The 19,994-nt window shown below is 35.3% G+C and overlaps 1 protein-coding gene across 3 annotated transcripts in view; it reads right to left on the minus strand.

Annotated features, from left to right (window-relative positions):
- Window positions 1–205: 205 nt before the first annotated feature.
- Window positions 206–19,994, minus strand: part of ZNF385D (zinc finger protein 385D) — a 389,701-nt gene continuing 369,912 nt past the window's right edge. For all 3 annotated transcript variants that reach the window (XM_085226335.1, XM_085226334.1, XM_085226336.1), the window contains 4 exons: window positions 10,673–10,906; window positions 8,567–8,745; window positions 7,141–7,242; window positions 206–4,307 (listed from right to left, as the gene is read on the minus strand). In XM_085226335.1, coding sequence (XP_085082461.1) covers window positions 4,074–4,307; window positions 7,141–7,242; window positions 8,567–8,745; window positions 10,673–10,906 — 749 coding nt within the window. In that variant the 3' untranslated portion in view covers window positions 206–4,073. The remainder of the gene's footprint in view (window positions 4,308–7,140; window positions 7,243–8,566; window positions 8,746–10,672; window positions 10,907–19,994) is intronic.

Genomic DNA, 19,994 nt, shown 5'->3' on the forward strand with positions numbered 1-19,994 from the left:
ATTGGGGCCTAGAGTATAAGCAAGTTCATTCAGTTACAGTATTCCTGACATAACTGGAAGATAATGAGTGCGAGACATTAATTTTTCCCATGGCATCCTTTTGTTGCTTCAACAGCTAAAGAGTTTTTTCATCTTTTAAAATACAGCGCCAATTGTGATATCCCAGTACTAAAATGACAGATGTAATTCTTCTAGTTATATTAACTTTATTTAGCTATTTTTAATTTTATATATTTTTATTTTAAAATAAAGATGTATACTTTTCAAATACAATATTCCTTGACATGGCCATTTCTTTTTTTCTTCCAGTTCATTTTAGATCACCATATTCATAGCATTTGCTTACCAACCTCTCACATCAGCTTTTACAGCAGCTTTCAAGAAGGTAACCGATTTCATGTTTCATAGCAATGATGAACCTTCAGAACAAAGGTTTAAAGCCAGAGATAGTTGGAAAAATGCAGATAGTGTAAAAATATAAATATATATCCCTCCCACAAAAATACCATCTCTCCAGGTCAGAATAGAATAGTCATTCTTAAACATTTAATATAGAATTTAAGAAAATATCCCTGAACCTATTTGTTTTTCTGAGTTCATACCCAGCCATTTCCCTGCAGGCTGATTTCACACTGTTATTCCAGTGAGTGACCGTATTTTCAGTGAAATTATCTGTTTCCTTGTGCTTTAGGTTTCCTCCCAGCCCTGGAGTGTTACTGTATTATGAAATATAGTGACACATTTTGTTTTTATAGTGCTCTCCACAGTAAATGCATTGATAGGTAAGTGTAAAGTGTCTTCTATTTGCTAGCTCCTTTTTCAGCTACTGTGGATATACCCTTGACTGGAAGCTCCCCTTGCCCAATCACATTGCTGTGCCAGTGTTTTCTTTGACATATATTTAGTATAATATCATTGTGCTAACATTCCAGGGTCACTGATTTTGTACTGACCAAAAGGGGGTGGAACAGCAAGGCACAGAAAATCCACTATACATTCTAACATTTAGTCTTTATCTTTTATTAGGTAGTGAGTAAGAGACATAAAAAGAACTGAGTCTGTTTACAGCTGAAATTTAAAAGAGACTTGTGTGAACAAAAACTTGTTCCATAGAGCACTGTGACAAAAGAGGTCCAAGAAAACTTAAGGTGTCATTGCAAATTAGCTCATGTAAGTAGTTGGAATGACACTCTTTTTATTTCTACCAAAACTTTAATTAATTCTGCATTTAGTACTGTGCCTCCATACATGCCACAGGCCACATTATGAAAGGATCAGCCTGTTGATTTTGGTGGCATCATGACAACATGGCAGGATATACAGCAGGTGCCCACGTACGTAAGGCCGTACGTAAAAGCCTATAGGATATTAATAGGTCTCCCCTTCTCCTGTCTGCATTTCCTGGGGAAAAGATTTTCTGATCAGGCCTCCTCCCACCCCTGCCCTCCTCTGCTTGTTTTGCAAATGTTTAATTACATAGGCTGTTATAGAAGGCTCTAGAGATATATGGTGGCTGAAGGAGCACATTTGGAAAACCAGTGCCCTACTTGAGGAAGAATCTGCACACAACTGGCAATGGCACTACATCTTCTGAAAAAAAAAAAAAAAAAAAAAAAAAAAAAAAAAAAAAAAAAGGAAGGTTGAAACTAGTTTTAAAGACCAAGACCATGAGTTTTTAAAGAGAAGTTTCACCTTACAATACAATGTTTATGTACCCAAATAAATAGAAAGATTTTCTAAATTCTGAGTGATAGCACAGGTTTTGAAGGCTGGTCTGCCTCTTTACTGGGAGCTGTAGAGTAGGGAGCCCTTTTAGATGTCAGCCCCCAGTTATTTAGGTGCCTAAACTTTACTCATATACATCTCTTTTTGAAAACTGGGCAAAATAATCCAGCTAATAACCAGCCCTGACACATCTATTTCACATCTATTTCATGGCTACACTGGAGTGAATTAAATATAACCAAAAGCCTACTTCATTTCAAGGCACAAACATTTGCAAATAAACTGGATGAAAAACATATACATAATATAGAAATTATTTTAATAATTCTAGATAAATAAATGCATCTCTTTGGAATTCTTTGGACACAGACATCCATGGAACCTCTTTCTCTCTTTTTATATATATATATATATTTATAAAATCTATATGCAGAGAGGTTTAAAAAATGGCAAATACCAACGTATATGGAAGGCTCACTGATGAACTGCAAGTCAAAAGTGCTGTATATTCTCATCCTCTATATCTCCCACCTGTCCATATTAACCACAGGCAGTATTATATAGCAACCACATGGTCAATATTTTGCATTACTACCATTTAATAGAATATTTTAAATCATTTCCCAATCTAAACTTAAATTGTGTTTTAAATTTTTATTCCACCTAAATGTATGGTAGGCATTTCACTTAGCTACACATCAGAGTGGTCACAAGTGATTCAGCAACACACTCCATAATATTGATAGATACTTTTCAGCTCTCTATGGGAAAAAGCAGGCAGCAAGAATCAGATTCAAGACAACTATTTTTTTTCTCTGCTGTTTGTTACTTACAACTTAATGACCCACATGTGAAACTCAATGGTTATATAATTATTTTATATAGTAGATTTTCTGTTTATAAGTTATTTTTCTTACTCTAACATATATACAATATATCTATACATACCCCTGATAAATCTTATTTTAAAGGGACACAGTCAACCCCTTTAAGCCTCACAGTAAACATATAAGGCTTTACGCTGTCCATACATAATGGTCAGCTACAGAATTCAAGGGTCCCTTCAGCTCCTAAAGGTTGTGTTTGTTCCAAACCCACAATGTGCAGTTATCTCTTAATATGTATCGTGTTGCTGTTTACATTTTATAGGTATACTAAAACATTTTATATCACATCAGTAGGAAATAAAACAAGAGAATAAATCTGTTTCTAAAACTAAGCCTACTGCAAAAAAGAAATATTACCTGTATCTACAGACACTCCCACTGGTATGATATAAAAAGAATATGTGCCATTCTCAGGATGAAATTCTGGCTACACTGCAGTCAGGAGGAATTTTATACTGACTTAAATGAAGCCAGGATCTCTCTCTTGATATTAATTTGCTAGGTATGGCTATGCATAACCCATTTGTGTCTTCCCTCTGCTCAACACTGAAGTGTCAGGCCTGTTTCATAACAAGACTGTATTTTTTGCTATCCACTGGCCTTAAACTTTGATCAGTACTGTATGTATTACACAGTTTGGATTTACACACACTGTACACATATGTTCTCATTTAAATAGAAGTTTGACCTATTCTGTGTACAGCATTTGAATTTTTCTTTTTCCCACTAAATTTTCTTGATCATTTATCTTGTCTTAACCATAAATTACCTTCATGCCCATTCTTCAGCAGGTGAGGAAAACAATTTTTTCTCACCAGGAACAACTCCACACATTATTGTCTTTTTTTTGTGTTTTTTTTTTTTTTTTTTGTGTGACATACTTTGTTTACTTTAACTTTTGCAACGCAGTTAGAAACCTAGTGGCATAGATAGAGACACAATACTACTGTTTTACAAGACATCTATTGTATCTACTTTTGTTCAGATAAATACCCAGTAACCGCTGATTTGGCAGGAGGATTGGTAAGGTACTACTATTCACAGTGTTTCTTTTCTTTTCCTTCTTCTTTAATCTACAGAATAAAGTATTTTATGTACATTGGAACCAGTTAATGCCCTTCAGACAAATTTGTAAGTTGTTTCATAAAGCAGGAAAGACATTGCAGGGAAATATGTGCCAAAAAGCACAGTCAAAAGGCTTTGTAAGTTTTATATATCACTACAAGTCAATGCTGGAGATCAGTTCTAAAACGATCAATACTTAAGAGGAATGCTCTCATCTGGAGAAAATACTGCCCATTCCCCCATTTAGAATTTGTTCAGTTCTCTATCAAAAGTCCTGGCTCTTCATATATACTTTAAACTATAAATAAACACTGCATAGTTCAATGTTCTTGGTTTTCTTTTTTGTTTGTTTTGATTTGAAAAATTATTGCAGTACAATTATTTCCTGTTTGGAGTTCAGTAAGGAGCAAACAGCACAGGAGTATGGGTGGTCCGTATAGGCCCCGGAGCTGGTCGTAGGAGTGCTGGAGGAAGTGCTGAAGTCTGGAAAAGGGTGGCTGCTGGGGCTGTTCGAAGACTGAAGGGGGAATTCACAGCCACAGCAGCAGCTGCTGCTGCAGCTGCTAGTGGATTTGGTAAGATTCTTGGAGCCATCGGCTTTGAAGGTTCCTTTGAAAACACTAATTTTACCTGTGAGGAAAAGAGAAACAAACAAACAAACAGACATAATTTGTTCATATTAGCTACATGACAGGAAGTTTGACTTAAGATTATAAGTGAAAAATCAACTAAGAGAGGCTTTGTTCTGGTTACTGATTCTATGAGTTGCAGGGTTGTGACAAGAGTTGCAATCTCACACATTCAACAAGGGAAGAACTTGGTAAGGGACAAATAGTTTCAGCGTTCCCTTGGTTGTGGGCTCATGCCTTATCTCTGAAACATTTAATTTGATATGAGCTGAGAAATCAAAGGAAACCTAAAAGGGTGTTAGGCAATCTTCAGATAAATTAACCCACATGTACACTGTGAAACTAAATAAGAAAGAATTAGCCATCAATTAGGAGATTTCCATCTGGACAGTTTCGTGACAGAGACCAGAGCAGAACCAATACATATCATTTTCCCTAGTGTGAAAAACACTAAGAAGGTAAAGTTGTTTTCAACATTACAATCAAAGTTCTACTTAAAAACACGATGAACATCTAGATTCTTTTTATTAAGTGCAAACACTAATAACAGACAAATAAACAAAGTTCATCTTGTACCAGTTATGAAAATCTCTTAAATGTATTTCCTTTGTTAAAATAAGTGATGGACTCTATAAGATGTACTGCCTTCTGTCACGTGTCATCTTGCTGTGTATTCAGAATACTGTCTTTAGAAGGAAATGTCAGAAATATATTATTACACAATATGTTAGTGAAAAGTTAAGTATGTGAAATATTTAAACAGTATTGTAATGAAAACCTCTTTCTTATATCAGTTAATGTAGTGCTAAACTATGGATTTTTTGGTTACTGTCACTGAGGCTTTCACTTTAAATATTTATAAATCATGACTCTTGCTCAATACCAAATACAGTTTAGAAAACTCTTAGAGTTTCCAAAAAGAAAATAAATAAGCTCAAGATTTTCCCAAATTAAATGAAAATACAGGTTCATTATTATTTGATTACATAAGAATTTATACTTGATATTCATACAAATGAATATCAGAGTAGTCTATAGATTTCTGCAGATTTTTATGGGATTTTAAGCTTCTAATGAGAAGCCAGGGGCCTGAATATTTTTGTTTTGATTTTATAACTCTGAGATGAGGATAGAGAACTCATCAACTGATAAAAATCCCATCAACTCTGATGAATTCTGGGTACGTTCGAGTCCTTGAAGGACTTAATGTCCTTTGCATAGAATATATACCTGAATATATGGAGTTGCATATAGAAATTGAATATATATGTACCATTCTGTGATGCATCTCAGTCTAGTACCAACACTCTTTACTCATGGAGGAAAAATTTCTCATCCTTGGATTGAAAGAGATTTTCAAATAATTAACTTGCACTATATCAGTCTAATATCTTTGACTCAACTCTGCTATTATGAGAGACTAGTCAGATAGGAAGGACAAGAATCATCTGACATGTACCATCAGCAAGTTTTGTCACTACATTATCACTATATTGAAAAGATATATATCTGTTGGTTCTTTATCAGCCAAATGGATACAGAATTTTTACTTTTCATAACTCTCTCAAGACTCTGGTCTGACTTGTGTACTATGAGCACTTTAGAGTGAGGCAGCAAGAAAAGGACACATTGATTTTATCTATTCACCAATTGAATGGCCTTGGCTGGAGTTCTCAGAAATCACCATTACATAAATTGTTAAATAGGCAACTGTTTACAACAGCAGTAACAAAATAGTTATTTTCATCCCCTGGGAGACAGTTTCCTAAAGGAATATAAATTCTGAAAGAAACTCCAGTGATTCTGTACCTACTTTTCAAATTATAACTTTTCTATTCCTTTCAGTATAGCTTATTTCTAGTGTATTAGGGGAAAAACCCCTGTGAGACTATTTCGCTACTAGTGAGTTCAGCAAAATGATGCAGTGTATTATTCCATAATATCTATGAAATCTCCAAAGCAACTGAACAGTGCATGGATATACTACAAAAAAGGTCTGCCCCAGCAAGGACAAATTCTATCTGTCAAGAAAAGAATTTAAATTCAGCTAACAGAGAACTGTATTCTCAAAGAAGAAAGTTCTGCATCCTGCATGCGTTAGAGAAAATGGACAGTGAATAAGGAGTGAATCTGTATAAGGTCAATGAATCAACACCCTCACCCTGCCAAAATCATCTATAAATCCTTACAAAGCACAGTGTCACATAAAACAATCACACAGTTGAACTAACAGAGATAAATATCAGATGCTCCACTATCCCACCCATGATATAAACTGTTTCTTGATTAATAGCAGAAACTTAGCAGGGTTTTTATTAAAAAGTAAATATTATTTTCAGCTTTTGAAGCTAGCAAGAACTCTGTTTCACAAAGTTTATCCTGTTGGTTTGAAATGTGACCAGAACCATCCTGAAATTGAGAGTAATAAAATGAGAGATGGATTTTTGTTTTTACTGTTTCAATTGTTACCTGAATATTTTATAAATGAGGATAAAGGTTTTATGTTCTATAGAATTTTATAGTTATTTCAACACTATTGCACTTAGTGAACACTGGAAAAATGCTTGACATTTGCATGTTTCTCTCCTCACTTGCTCTCTAATGACCTTTGAAACAGGCTTCTTTCCTAAGGTTATTCAGAGGAGCTACAAAACAAGAACCCATGGGTTCATACCCTTCAAAGGAAATAAATTGTTTCCTGTGAGCTTTCATACACTTCTTCAGACGCATATTTCCACTGCTTACACTTACTTATTTTAAAGATTCTTCCACTCTCATTTTCTAAACTCTCTGTACTCAGCAGGATTCTGTGAATAACAAAGTGATTGGCTTACCCCTAGAGGATGTGTTCCCTTTTGGAGTTTGTTGTACGGGCTGTATTTAGGTTTAGGCGGCTTCCCAGCAGCTCTATCTTTGTGCCTTCTACTGCTTATGTGCTGTTAAAATACATCGGGGGGGGGGGGAAAAGTGATATTTCCTTAAGAGATCATTTTGAGTTCTTCCTGAATGCTCTCCACAACAGCAGTATATGACTAATTCAGTAATGATCGAGAATAGGACCTGTTCCAGTTTCAGCAACTCCTTTGTGCACCACGCATTAAGACTGATTTTCAGTGCTCAGTTCAAATCTGCTTCCACCGTGTCAGTGAATTTCTCACCTTTGTTAACTTCAGCAGGACTTGAATTAGGTCAAAACAAGAACCTTTTAAAATAATCTCTATAAAGCACCCATCAATTTCAATCTGCTACTGATTGAGAGTTTTGGAAGAATATTAGTACCACATTCTCTATTAAAAAAGAAAAAAAAAGCACAAAATTGTTTAAATCCCCAAGAAGCCTAGAGATTCCTTTAAGATTTCAGTTGAAAGATGGTTACATATCAAACTAAGTGACAGTGAAGTAAAATCACACAGTCCATTATCTTCTTCATAAAATCTATTAGATTTTACGAGAATGACTCTACACAAATTTTACTGCAGTATTAGATGTAAAAGACCCTTTTCAGAGCTGTGCTTTCACTTTGATTTTCATTCTCAAGAGAGTTCTCACAAAAAAAGACAAAGTACTGGACTTTTTTTCTAAAAGGAAAAGACAAGCATTGCTACTGTCCATTACAGAATTTATCTTCCTTCTTGTAAAGCTCCTTAACAAGTATTGAATTCCAAAAGGTATATGGAATTGAACAGTTTCTCAGAGCAAACGTTTTGCTCATCTGACGAATAACTGAACATAGTGTAATTGCAATTTCAAGGCCATGCTTCTCAGTTCTGATAAAAATAAAAAATCAAATCCTCTCCATCCCACGTTTCTAAGTAGGTTATTCAATGTTCAGGGAAATACTGCCTGTAACTACAAAACAAATATCATGCAGTACACTAAATGGAAGGTTTTATTAGCTCTTGCTAACTGTAATAGCCTAAAGATAGTTGCAACATGTTGCAGCTTACAGCTTCTGTAACTCTTTAAAAAACATGCTTTTATATATATATACACACACACACACACACACACATACATATACATACATACATATATATAAGTAAATATAACTTTTGAGAAAACACACTGTATGAAGGAGAAAATCATACCTAAATTTAAACATACAGCATAAGAACCAAATACAAAGGGAAAATTCTACAAGCTCCATTTGGATGTGAAGTGTTAGACTGATACATGCTGATTGTGTTGGTACTTTATTACCATGAAAACAAAGAATAGCCAAGGATTCACACTCTGCAAGGTAGCAAGGTAGCTGAGTACCTGTTTCAGTTGTGTCTCAGAGTTTACGTGCACATCGCATATTTCACAGTGAAATGTTTTGTTCTGAAGGCCTGTGTTTCCTTTATTCACAGGTCCTTTCCCTTTTACGCCTGCCCGGGGAAAGGCTTTTATGGTTCCACTTCCATTCCGAGCTTCCAGCATAGTTTTGTGCTTAGTCCCTGGAGATATTAGAAATGGGAAACAGAAACAACTTTGGCAATTTGGTTGCATTCATTGTTTTGTTTTCTTTCTAAAAGAAAATCATATGAACCTCAGCTTGGTGCTACATGCTATCCTTGGAATATGCCTGTGTTTGTCAGTATCAGATTAATACTTATGTAATGGTATTTCACATCTGATATTTAATTATTAGATTACAGTTCTGTAGGTAGAACAAAGCAGCCACACCAATAAGTACTGGCACAATCAGGTGTCCTGATGTGAAGTTAAATGGGTGTGACTTTTCTCATTAACTCCTGCTGCTAATGAGACCTGAACTGTAGTTGCAAAGGAAGAATAATTTAGCTATTAAAGGTGCAGTTGCCTTTGATTTGTAGTCCTGAATGGATTGATGAAGAGTATGCATTAGGTAGCTCCACTTAAATCTGTAATTAAATAATTAGTTGTCAAACCACAAAGGGGCTGAGGTTCCTGGCAAAAACCTGGATCTGAACAAAAACATGTGAGAAACATGGATGTGAGAAAAATGCACTTGCATTTTTTTATTAAAATAAAGGTTGGACAGAAAACATTTGTGTCTATTGCTGTATCTTTATTCAAACCAAGCAGTTTCTTACACTGTTGACTTCTATGCAGTTTGTCTGTGATAATGGACTACTACAAAGTGCAGGTTTAGTCTTCCAGTGGTAATCACTATATGCATCACCTTGTACCCTTTTCCAAGCATGCATGTGTGCGACCACACACAGTTTATCAGCATAGAAATAAAAGCTTGGAGGTTTGTAGCTGTTCACAATAAGGTTTCGGTTCTCAAGTGAATTAGAAAAACGTTTAGGGTCTAACCTTAATCGGAAGGAAGACATACAGTTAAAATAAATACACTTTATGAGCTTTTATTTTCATTTGTTGAAGATCTAGTATACAGCAAACACAGCATTCAAAACTGACTAGGCTTTGTTTCTCATGAATACCAACAAATTATCATTTCCTTTTTAATTCAAATGTGTTCTATAGGCATGTAAACTTCTTTCTTTTTTGATTAAAATTATTTTTATTACATCATAAGACCATTTATCATTTTTATGCAGGTATATTAGCATTGTCTCCAAATTTCAAACCTGACACCTTTTATCTCTTAAGTCTGTTCATCCTGCTGTCAGGCAAGTACTGACATCCAAAATCTGGACTTTTTCCATAGAATTGTTATAAATGCTCACTGCCACCATATTAAATTACAAGATATTTTAACTCTGTCTACCACAAAGTCAATCAATAAAATGCTTAAAATAGTGACTATGGATCACAGCTGACTACTGCTGGAACTTACTGATGCTACTAGCTTTAACAAGAAAAGGTTTAAAAATAAAGGCAGAAGTAAGCAACTACCCATTCAACTCCCATGCACCAGCCACTACCAGTTTATGAAGACAGAGGAAAAATATACTGCCATGTGGTTGACAGACAATATGGGGCCAAGAATTCTAACTATCATTGAACTCTGACTGACTCTGCCTCTTTCAGCCTTAATTTGTTAGATTTCAAACAAAACTGATGGCATTCATACTCAGTTTGCTAGCTGGCACAAACAAAAGTATGCAAACTCTGAACATCAAATGTAATGAAGCATGAGCTGTCATTTAGCTCTATAAGGCTTGGAATCTGCAAAAGCTAAAATGTAAGAAAATGGGTAGATTGCATGCAAAAAAAAAAAAAAAAAAAAAAAAGCCCTTCTTCCCCCTTTAGGAATGCCTATTTGCCTGTCATTTTTATTCTTTAATAGTTAATGAATTCCATGTAATTGCCAGCTTTCTGCCACTTCTTTGTCCCCTGCTGCAAGAGATCTAAACTATTCAGGGAAAGATAATTGCAGAGCTCTTGAGACAGAAGGGAAAAAAAAGGAAGAAAGCAAGCATTGCTCCATCTCACCACTGTTGTGCGCCTCCAGCTGCGAGGCAGAGTTGACAGCGACTTTGCATAGTGAACAGTACAGCAGTCTTTTTGCTTTTTCTTCCTCAGTCTCAACGGAAGGGCATGTCGTGCTGCTAGTGGCTGTCGTGGGGATTTTCTCCACTTTAGAGGTGATCTCCGTTGTCATAACACTGCTCTTCCGGATTTCCACGGTTGTTGTCGTTGATATTGCTGGTGTCCCTGTGGTAACATCTTTGGGCAGAGGGAAAAGATGGAAGGAAACAAAATAAGAGGTTGTGACCTCTGATGTTTGCTTACTTGCATCATAACACTGTAACTGCACAGAAAGCCAGATGCTGGTGATAGCGTACCTATAAGTAATGAACTAAATCTGACTTTATTCTTTCATTTTATGTGATTACTCCCATGTATCCACATGACACACACTGTCTCCTCCATCCTGCTAAGACACAGTAAATACAGAATTCATAAACTGAAAAGATAGGTCGTTCAGACTGCACTGTACAACTGAGAGATAATTCACCAAAAGTGGCTGTATAAATTACCAGCATAATAGGTAGTAAACATTTAAATGCAGCACTTCAGACACATAAACTGCCACAATACTGTATAATACTTACACTGATTGATAGGCCAAGCTAAATTTTTAATATTCTGTACTAATAAAACTGGAATTAAAATAACTGTGTTCTTGTTATCTGATAAAATTAAAAAAAAAATTGATACTTCACTTAGTATCAGCCAAAACTATTATCAAATGAACTAAAGTAATTATTAATACACAGTATACATTTATCCACGCATTCCTATCTATTATTACATACCAGTAATATATAATAATTATAGTAATAAAAAAATAAATCTGTATCTAATACCTCCAGGAACACTGGAAAGAATTTTGCTTTGTGAGATATCTAAATCTTTTCAGAAATCTAGTGCCTGCACCTGAGAACACATGGTTTTTCTGTAGCTTTCTATTCTAGAAGAGAGAAAACATACAATATTGTGGTTTGAATAACATATAAATGACATTTTGTGTGAGTCCTAAGTATCCATACTCAATATTATCAGTTATCCCAGCAAGCTCTTCAAGCCTTCAGATGAGTTTGGTTTCCACTAAATAAGTTGTACAAGGGGCTCCATCCTTGCCAAGGATACAAAAACAGCTATACAAATCCTGAATTCACCAAGAAGCTGATAGCCTAAACTCTTACAAGATTCTCACAAAACTCTTTCCATCCCATTTTAGAGCCTGAGTACCTGGGACACAGATCTCTCTCACTGAAAAACAGAATCACAAAATCACAGAATTACAGAATCACAGGAACTGGAACGAACTCCTGGAGATCATCTAGTGCAACCTCCCCGCTAAACAAGTTCCCTACAATAGGCTACACAGGATAGTGTCCAGATGGGTCCTGAATATCTCTAGAGAAAGAGACTCTACAAATCCGGGCAGCCTGTTCCAAAGTTTCACAAAGGGAGAGAGAAGAAAAGGCAGGGTAATATAATTTGGTAGCTAGGTACTTAGCAGGGTATAGGACAGCAAGACTCATCACTGAACCAGTGCAGAAGATAGCAAGTTAGTTAGAAGAGGAGAGAAGTGACAGAGCCATTCTGCCCTTTAAGAACAACCAAGATTTGCAGTGCTCTGTTTTGTTATACTAAGCCTACTGAGTAGCAGCTTACCTCATAAGAAATCTTATTTACTTTACTGAGACACTCCTGTGGTTGGGTACTTTCCAAAATAGACAGCTCACACATCCTTTGCTGTTAGTGGTGCTCTGTCTGTAATATGTTTTATTTATTGCCATCTATTACAATAAACAAAATAACTATTCTTTGGATTATAGATCTCAGTATGCTTTGTGATGCAGGAGGGACACATTTACTGATGCCTGCAGAGGTATGTTTCAGATTAATACTGTTCAACAATTTCATTAATGAAGAGCATGTCTATTAATTTACCAGACAATAGCAAACTGGGAGGAAAAGCAAACACAATAGGAGACAAAATTCAAAACAATTTTAACACATTGGAAAAACAGTCCAGAAAATTAGATACTTTTCAGTAAAGACAATTGCAGGAATCCACACTCAGCCACCTATTAAAACAGGATGAAGATCAACAGCCTTGGTATTTGGTGGTTTTTTTTTTTTTTTTTTTTTTTCTCTTCCTGTTCATTTTGTTTGTTTTTTAAGATAAATCTTTCAGTAGGGGATAACAAGACAAACACATACCACATGTACCATGGCATCATGAATAAGGTACCTGTCATGCTGAAAGTGCAAAGTGAGAGATGTGTGAAGGTTTTTTTTTTTCCTCCTTTAATCAGAACTGGAGGCCCTGCATCCAATCTGGGACTGCAAATGTCACATTAACAATGACTTGCTCTGTTTTTAATTCAGCAGCAATACAAATGTAAACCAACACAAGGAGGGTTGTAAGAGAGGAAGCCAAAGCAAACTAGAAGCTTAGAAAACATGGCCTATTAATATAGAACATGAAGGGTAAACAATGACAACATTTTTTCAGATCTGCAGAAGGTAACTAAAAATAAGAAAATAAACTCTTTGCCCTGATCCCTCCTAATAGGACATGGACTATTGGATTACAGAAAGGGAGACTTAGATTAGACATCAGGAAATTCTTTCTAATATTAAAGCCTGTAAAGCCTTAGAATATCCTATCTACAGAGATACTGAAATATCGCCTGTTGGAGGATTTGGAAATGGTTGAGCAAATGTCTGCAGAAATAACCCAGTTAGCAGGAATAATTTACCTCTGAGGAAACTTCTAGTCCTGTCAGTTTCTATAATCTGTGTATTTTGTGATGTTTCTATGTATTATCCCAAAATGTTTTAGAAATTATTATTTATCAAACCCAAAGGCTGCATCTGTGATGTGAATAGTCTGCCAGGCATTAAAGCATAGAGCAAAAGTTCCTTGTCAAGGTCTAATGAGAGTGTTTTTTTTCCCTGAGACAGTTTAGTTGTGGTTCTATTCTGACTGTACTGAGAGTAACAAATACTGTTGCAGAGCATTCTGTTCTTATTTTTTAATAAGTTTTTAAAACTTCTGTTTCTCTGTCCTAGGACTATCTAGTACAGTACAGTACAGTACTGTAGCAAGTCTAGCTATGTGCTTTCCTTTGAAAAGGAAGGCAGAAGGCAGGTAGCAGTAGAGAGAAGAAAGGAAGAGTGAAGGAAGGCATTAGCATCCTCTAAAAATTGATGGCAAGGTTGGTGCTCATCCTAATCTTGCAGGAAATTAGATACATACATCAATCATCATTATCAGCTTTGCAGTGCAAAGGTTAGCATGCCTTAAGCAAGATATAAATCATCATTTCTTTATTTCACTTAGGAAAACCTGAGGCAACAGACAAAAACAAACAAAAAAAAGAAGCCTAAATAGTTGCAGTTTTTGTTCTGCTTCAAATATATGTCCTTCTGTATGTATGCTGATTGTATACTTCACCATTAAAATGGAAAGAAAATACAATCATTACTTTCATATGTGTAAAAGCATTATTTTATACAAAAATTAAACTACAAGTGGTAATTGTCATCAGCATATTCTCCAAATATCAAAACCATCATTATTCAGAGCATATATCCTGCTCATATGCCTTCCAAAATACACCCTTTATAAATACATCATATATGTCAGTAATGCAAACATATTAATGACATCAAAACATAAAGGAAAACCATCCATGTTTGCCTTAAAAGCTATGACACATTTAAAGATGAAAAGCTCCACTTTCTCATATAAACTACAGAAATTACAGGGAACATTCTAAAAACTGTCAAGTAAGCTTGAAAAGAGGAAATTCTTCTAAACTAACCAGTGTGTATATTTTTGTATATGTTATTCTATTACTGCCTATACATAGTTTAGCATCCTAATTACAGTGTGCAGCATTAAAGGTATAAGGGATTAAGCGGGGAAAAAAAAAAAAAAGTAGGAAGGCATTGGAACTGATGCTCTGAAGACTGAATCAGCATTTTTTTAGCATTGCATTATGACAGTGCTTTCATTATGACAGTGCTTTAAGTGCTACTTCAGTAATAAATTATCTGAAACCATGCTGAAAATTCAATCATAATCAAAGAGAAAATTTGTTTCTGGTGATGCAAGCTTACAGGACTGTGCTATTTTCATAACAGCAGCCTCCAGCAAATATTCACTATTGCAACTGTCACTGTATGACTTTGGCATAGAAGCAGATTGCTAATATTGCATGGAACTGAATTCCAACAGTAAACAGGAAAAAAAAAAAAAAAAAAAAAGATGATTTCAGGATGCACAAGAATCCATTTATGCACCAGTTCTTAATATAATAAGAGACTATACATTAAAAATAATTTTAAAAAAATCATTAAAAACTAATCTAGCTCACTAAAAAAAAATCAAATATTTATTTTGACAAGAAGATAAAACCAGAAGTAAAACATTTAGTGAGAATTGTCTCCTTTGGGTTATACAGATACCATAGTTCCAGAGGAAAACTGCAAGTATGTGATTAAGGTCCTTTTAAGTAAGCAAGATTAATTTTATATCCATCTACAAAACTCATGACATTTCTTTAGGTTGGAGAAACACAAAATTACACCAACTCGTGTTTTTCTTCTGAGTATGTGAAAATCTCATTCATCAGTTCCTGCTACTAAGAATTTCTTCTCCTACGACTATAAATAGACCTACAGAGAGAAAAGTGCTTTGACTTCAAACAAATCACAACTATTTATGAGCTTATTTTTGCTTCCACAATCTCAAGAGGCATGCATTTAAAAATATCTGACTTAGCACTTAACTCATGCATTCTGGTCTCATTTAAATCAATGTTGCCCCTAACATAAAAGGATGGACAATTTGGCCCATAATGCTGTTCATGACGCAAACGAAAACAAAACAAAATTAAATTAAAAAAAAAAAAAAGCCATGAAGTATGCTGTTTCTTATGCCAAAGAGAACTTGATATGAAGTATTTCATTGTACTATAAGACCTCTTATGATCGCTAAAGCATTGCCATCTGGCTTGCTTGTTGGAAACGTTCATCAAGTAAAAGACCACTCAAGTATGAGTGCTTGACGCTGACATGTTCAAAAGAGTCTCAACATTTTATTTTCCTGCTTGCTAAGGACCAAGTCTCTAGCTTCTTGGACTTTGTTGAAAATCCCATGTTTCATGTCCTCTCTGTTAATTACATTTGGAGATAGGATATTATTTCTTTTGAAACTATAAATATAACAGCGGACTATATTATAAACAGAGTATCAACTCAAAAATAACTATGCAATCAAACTTCTTTGTGCTTGGCTGACTTTCTGAATTCCTGTTCTTAAACATAAGCATGTGTGCTAGCACACTGGTTGGATCTGGCATTTAATCAAAACACTTTAGGAAACATTGACTCAAATGTATCAGCTCCTCCTCTTATATATGTAAAGAACACAAATTGCATATTTTGTGGTTTATTGATATTTGGCTTATTACAATACATCAATACATTGTACAGAAAATTCTTTCAGTATCATACTAAGAAGATTCCATTCATTATACTTAGTTTTACATTCAAAATCGTGATTCAATTTATTTTTAAAGATCTATTCTGCCCCAAATGGTTATCTTTTACTGAGAGAGTTAGAACTGTTTTTTTTTTTTTTTTTAATTCAGAAAATCCACATAATTTCTTCTTAAATACTCTACATTGTGTTTTTTTTTTTTTTTTATACATATAAGTTCTAATATCTGAACAACAGCTGTTTACTTCAATACTTCATGGCAACATCTCCATCAGTGAAACAACATTAAATATTGGAATTCATGATATTTGCCTGATATTTTACTATTTAATGGACCACAATGGAAGGGGTGAAAACTCTGAAATAATGAACAAAGCAGTGCATGACTAAGCAGGAATATAATACAAATATTTTTGATAAGAGGCCTCTTGTTTCTTAAACATCAGATATTCATCTGTTTTCTCTTCCTTCCCCTTTCACTGCCCTAGCTTAGTTAGACAGTATCTTGCTAAAGTTCCTTGTTACTTTGATTAGTCTAGGTCTTTATCATGACTGCTCTTGATACTCAAAAATGAAAGGCCTAGTGTTCCTAATGTAGTGCCCAAGCATTTCTTCAAACAAACAGAACAAGGACTGTAAAACTTTCCCAGGATCAGCACGAAAGCCAAATACCCAGAATTTTCTTGGTTTGTAACTGAAGAAGAAATGACCTCACTGTTTTGACCATTTCATGTTTTCTAACACTTAAATAAATCATGTTATACACAGTATTCATTGCTTGGAAATAAAGGATGAGAAAACAAGCTGCCCTAAAACAAGCAGTTTCATTTTACTGAGACCTCTACTCCATGCTTCCCCATGACATGCTTTGGTGCAGATCTGATGGGAGTGAGACAGAAAATTGCATGTTTTGTGACAAAAGATGTCCTCAGAGAGAGCAAGAGTGAATAGAAAGTAGCAAACTTCATATAATTACTCTTTGGATTTTTTTTTTCTCCAGCTAAGCTTGAGTCAGCTGAGTCCTAAAATGACCCTTCTTCATTAATTAGCAGTACACAATCTTCTAACAAAATTATACCTCATTTTTCCTAGCTGCTCCCTTGGTTTAAAGCACAGTTCATTAATCCTGAACAGGATTAACCGCAGAGGACAACTGCATTCCTAGTCAGGTTAATTGCACAGAGCTGGCAGCAGCAATAACAGCTGGGGGTAAAAGGCCTATGGAAAAGGAAGGAAAAAGGTAGAGAAATGTCACGCTGTGCCTGGGTTTTGGACTTTGGGTAAATGTAGCTGACAAAAATGTGTCTGGAAGGAAAGGAGACAATGAGCAGAAACTATTTTCAGGCTATTTTAAGCAACTATTGGTTACGTCTGGATTTGGGAGCTGAGCTGTCCTTTCAGGTCTATTGCATTGATTTTCCCCTCAGTGAGGCAGAAGAATAATGGCCTTCACCAGTATGAGTAAAAGGGTCCTTGCACAAGGAGCTTTAGGGGGGAAATCATGTTGCTCACTGAAGCTATTGTTGTCATTTAATTAATGAGACTCATGTAGTGAAAAATTCAATTTTAAATCAGGACAAGATGTTTTCTTAAAGGGTGGAGCTTACAGCCAAATTCAGAAGATTGTATGGATTGGTGTCTCAGCAACCCAGCTAAAATAACACATTTTCTGTTTAGACACTGACTTGAAGGTTATACATAAAGTGCAGTGAAGGGTTTCATTTTGATAGCTAAGATTTTATATTGGAGACTGCAATGTAAAACACTATTTTTAAGACAACAAATAAAACATGCACATGGTCGTTTGATCACATATTAAAGGAAAGCTGCATTATCCTACACATAGGTCCCCCTGTTAGGCAACATCAAAGGCAATACTGGCAAACTGCCATCAATTTTATATCTGCACGTGCTTCAGTAAGCATTTCCCAGCTTTTAAGTAAGAGCAAAACAAATAATAATAATAAAAAAAGTATCTATAGCAAATCTTAAACCATAAGCAAAAATTGTGCAGTGATTGTGTATTACACCACTAAAAAACAAGAACTTGAAAAACATTTTTTATAAGCTAAAAACTCACTGAAGAAAAAGGTCTGTAATACATACTGGTCAGATGAATTTGCCTTGAACGTACCTTTTTGCAACATAGAGACTAACATTAGCACAGCCATTCCCATCCATATTGTTAAAATCTCTTATCTTCCCAAATCAGATGGTTGCATACAAGCTGCCTGTTGTTCTTTGGCAGATACTGAACTCCAGGGATATCTGAGGGATTTAGCTTTGGCCAGAAGTCATCTAGAGACAGCTATACCAGTGGAATTAACGGACGGTTGTGTTACTGTGTCCAGGAACATCACTGGCACCAGTGGGAAGCATTAGTGCAGACAATAGTCCAAAACACGTTTTAAAATAGACTCTTTTTAAAAAATAGACTCCAGAAGCAGTGTTTCCCCAGTGAGAATCCAGGGAGGAACTTTTGTCTGCATGAATAACTTCCAATGGCTATTATCTCTCTGCCCAAAGACCTCTTAGGGCTTTACCTCAAGCCATGTACTTGGAAGAACATGCTGTGGTTATCAAGATCAGTATGCAATCATGACCTAGACTCATGCCTACTACTCCTTCTGCCCTCACATGTCTATGTGGCAGACCTAGAAAAGGAAGAAGCAACATGATGTTCTTTTTCACCTGGCACTATGAGCTACAGTGAGGGAAGTGACTTTTGAAGGGGACATCTGCTAAATTCTCAATTTCTGCAACAGATACAAAAATCAGACACAGTCCTGGCTATGCATTACTGGAGATTAAGAAGAATTTTTCACATAACAAGCAGACTGGCAAAGTCTATTTAAAATTTGATATCAGAAACAATTTACTGTGGAATGATTCTCTCAACATTCTGTCACCAGAAACAAAGAAGCATAGAAAAGTATTAAGAAGTTATTAAGAAGGAGAGAAAATATATTGCTTTCATTAATGAAATGGAACAAGGAAAGAATGAGTGAACTGCACAGCAGATTGCATACAATTGCTCTCCATTTTAAACAAAATTTTTTTCTTTTTTTTCTTTTTTTTTTTTTTTGGTGGCATTGTTTTTTTTTTGGGCTTTTATTTTATTATTATTTGAAGCAATTTAAAGCCTCCATCTAAACTTTAAATTTCAAATCAGATTTATATTCCTAGTACCTAAAAGTAAATTTAAATAACTGGAATCTAATGTAGAATTTCTGAGAACTCTGACTTCTGACTGCCCTCATAAGTATAATACCTCATGGCTTTCTCCTGACTCAAATCCAGGAATAATTAAAGCTATTCCCTTTACAGCAGCTTACTTCCTTTACTGGAGAGCACTGAGCTAGTAAATCTGTTCTTGGCAATAAACTAATGTTGTATCTAAAGCAGGGATTGTCAGAAGCATCTGTTGTAACTGTAATTTCTTTCAGTAGAGGGAAGGCAGGGAAAGCAGTGAGAAGATACATTCTTTCAGACATCTATCTTGGGGTGTGCCTCAAGTAAAGCTTGCAGCAGACGTTCTGATCAGCAATGGCTTTCTTAGAACCATATGCTCTTCTACACATATTTGAGACCACAAATGCCTAAATTTTGGAGGAACAAATTTCAAAAGGGAATGATGAGAGAACACAATGGCAAATATTAGTTTTCTTTTCCTTATTTTTAGAGTAAATGAGTGTTCTGACTCCTTTGCTATCCCATTTAGATTCTTAGCAGACATCTTTGGTTTGATGCTTTTACAAGGAATGTCCCTTTGGCTGGCCACATAAT

The sequence above is a fragment of the Meleagris gallopavo genome, chromosome 6 (assembly GCF_905368555.1).
Source record: "Meleagris gallopavo chromosome 6, MGAL_WU_HG_1.1, whole genome shotgun sequence".
Taxonomy (NCBI): Eukaryota; Metazoa; Chordata; class Aves; order Galliformes; family Phasianidae; genus Meleagris; species Meleagris gallopavo.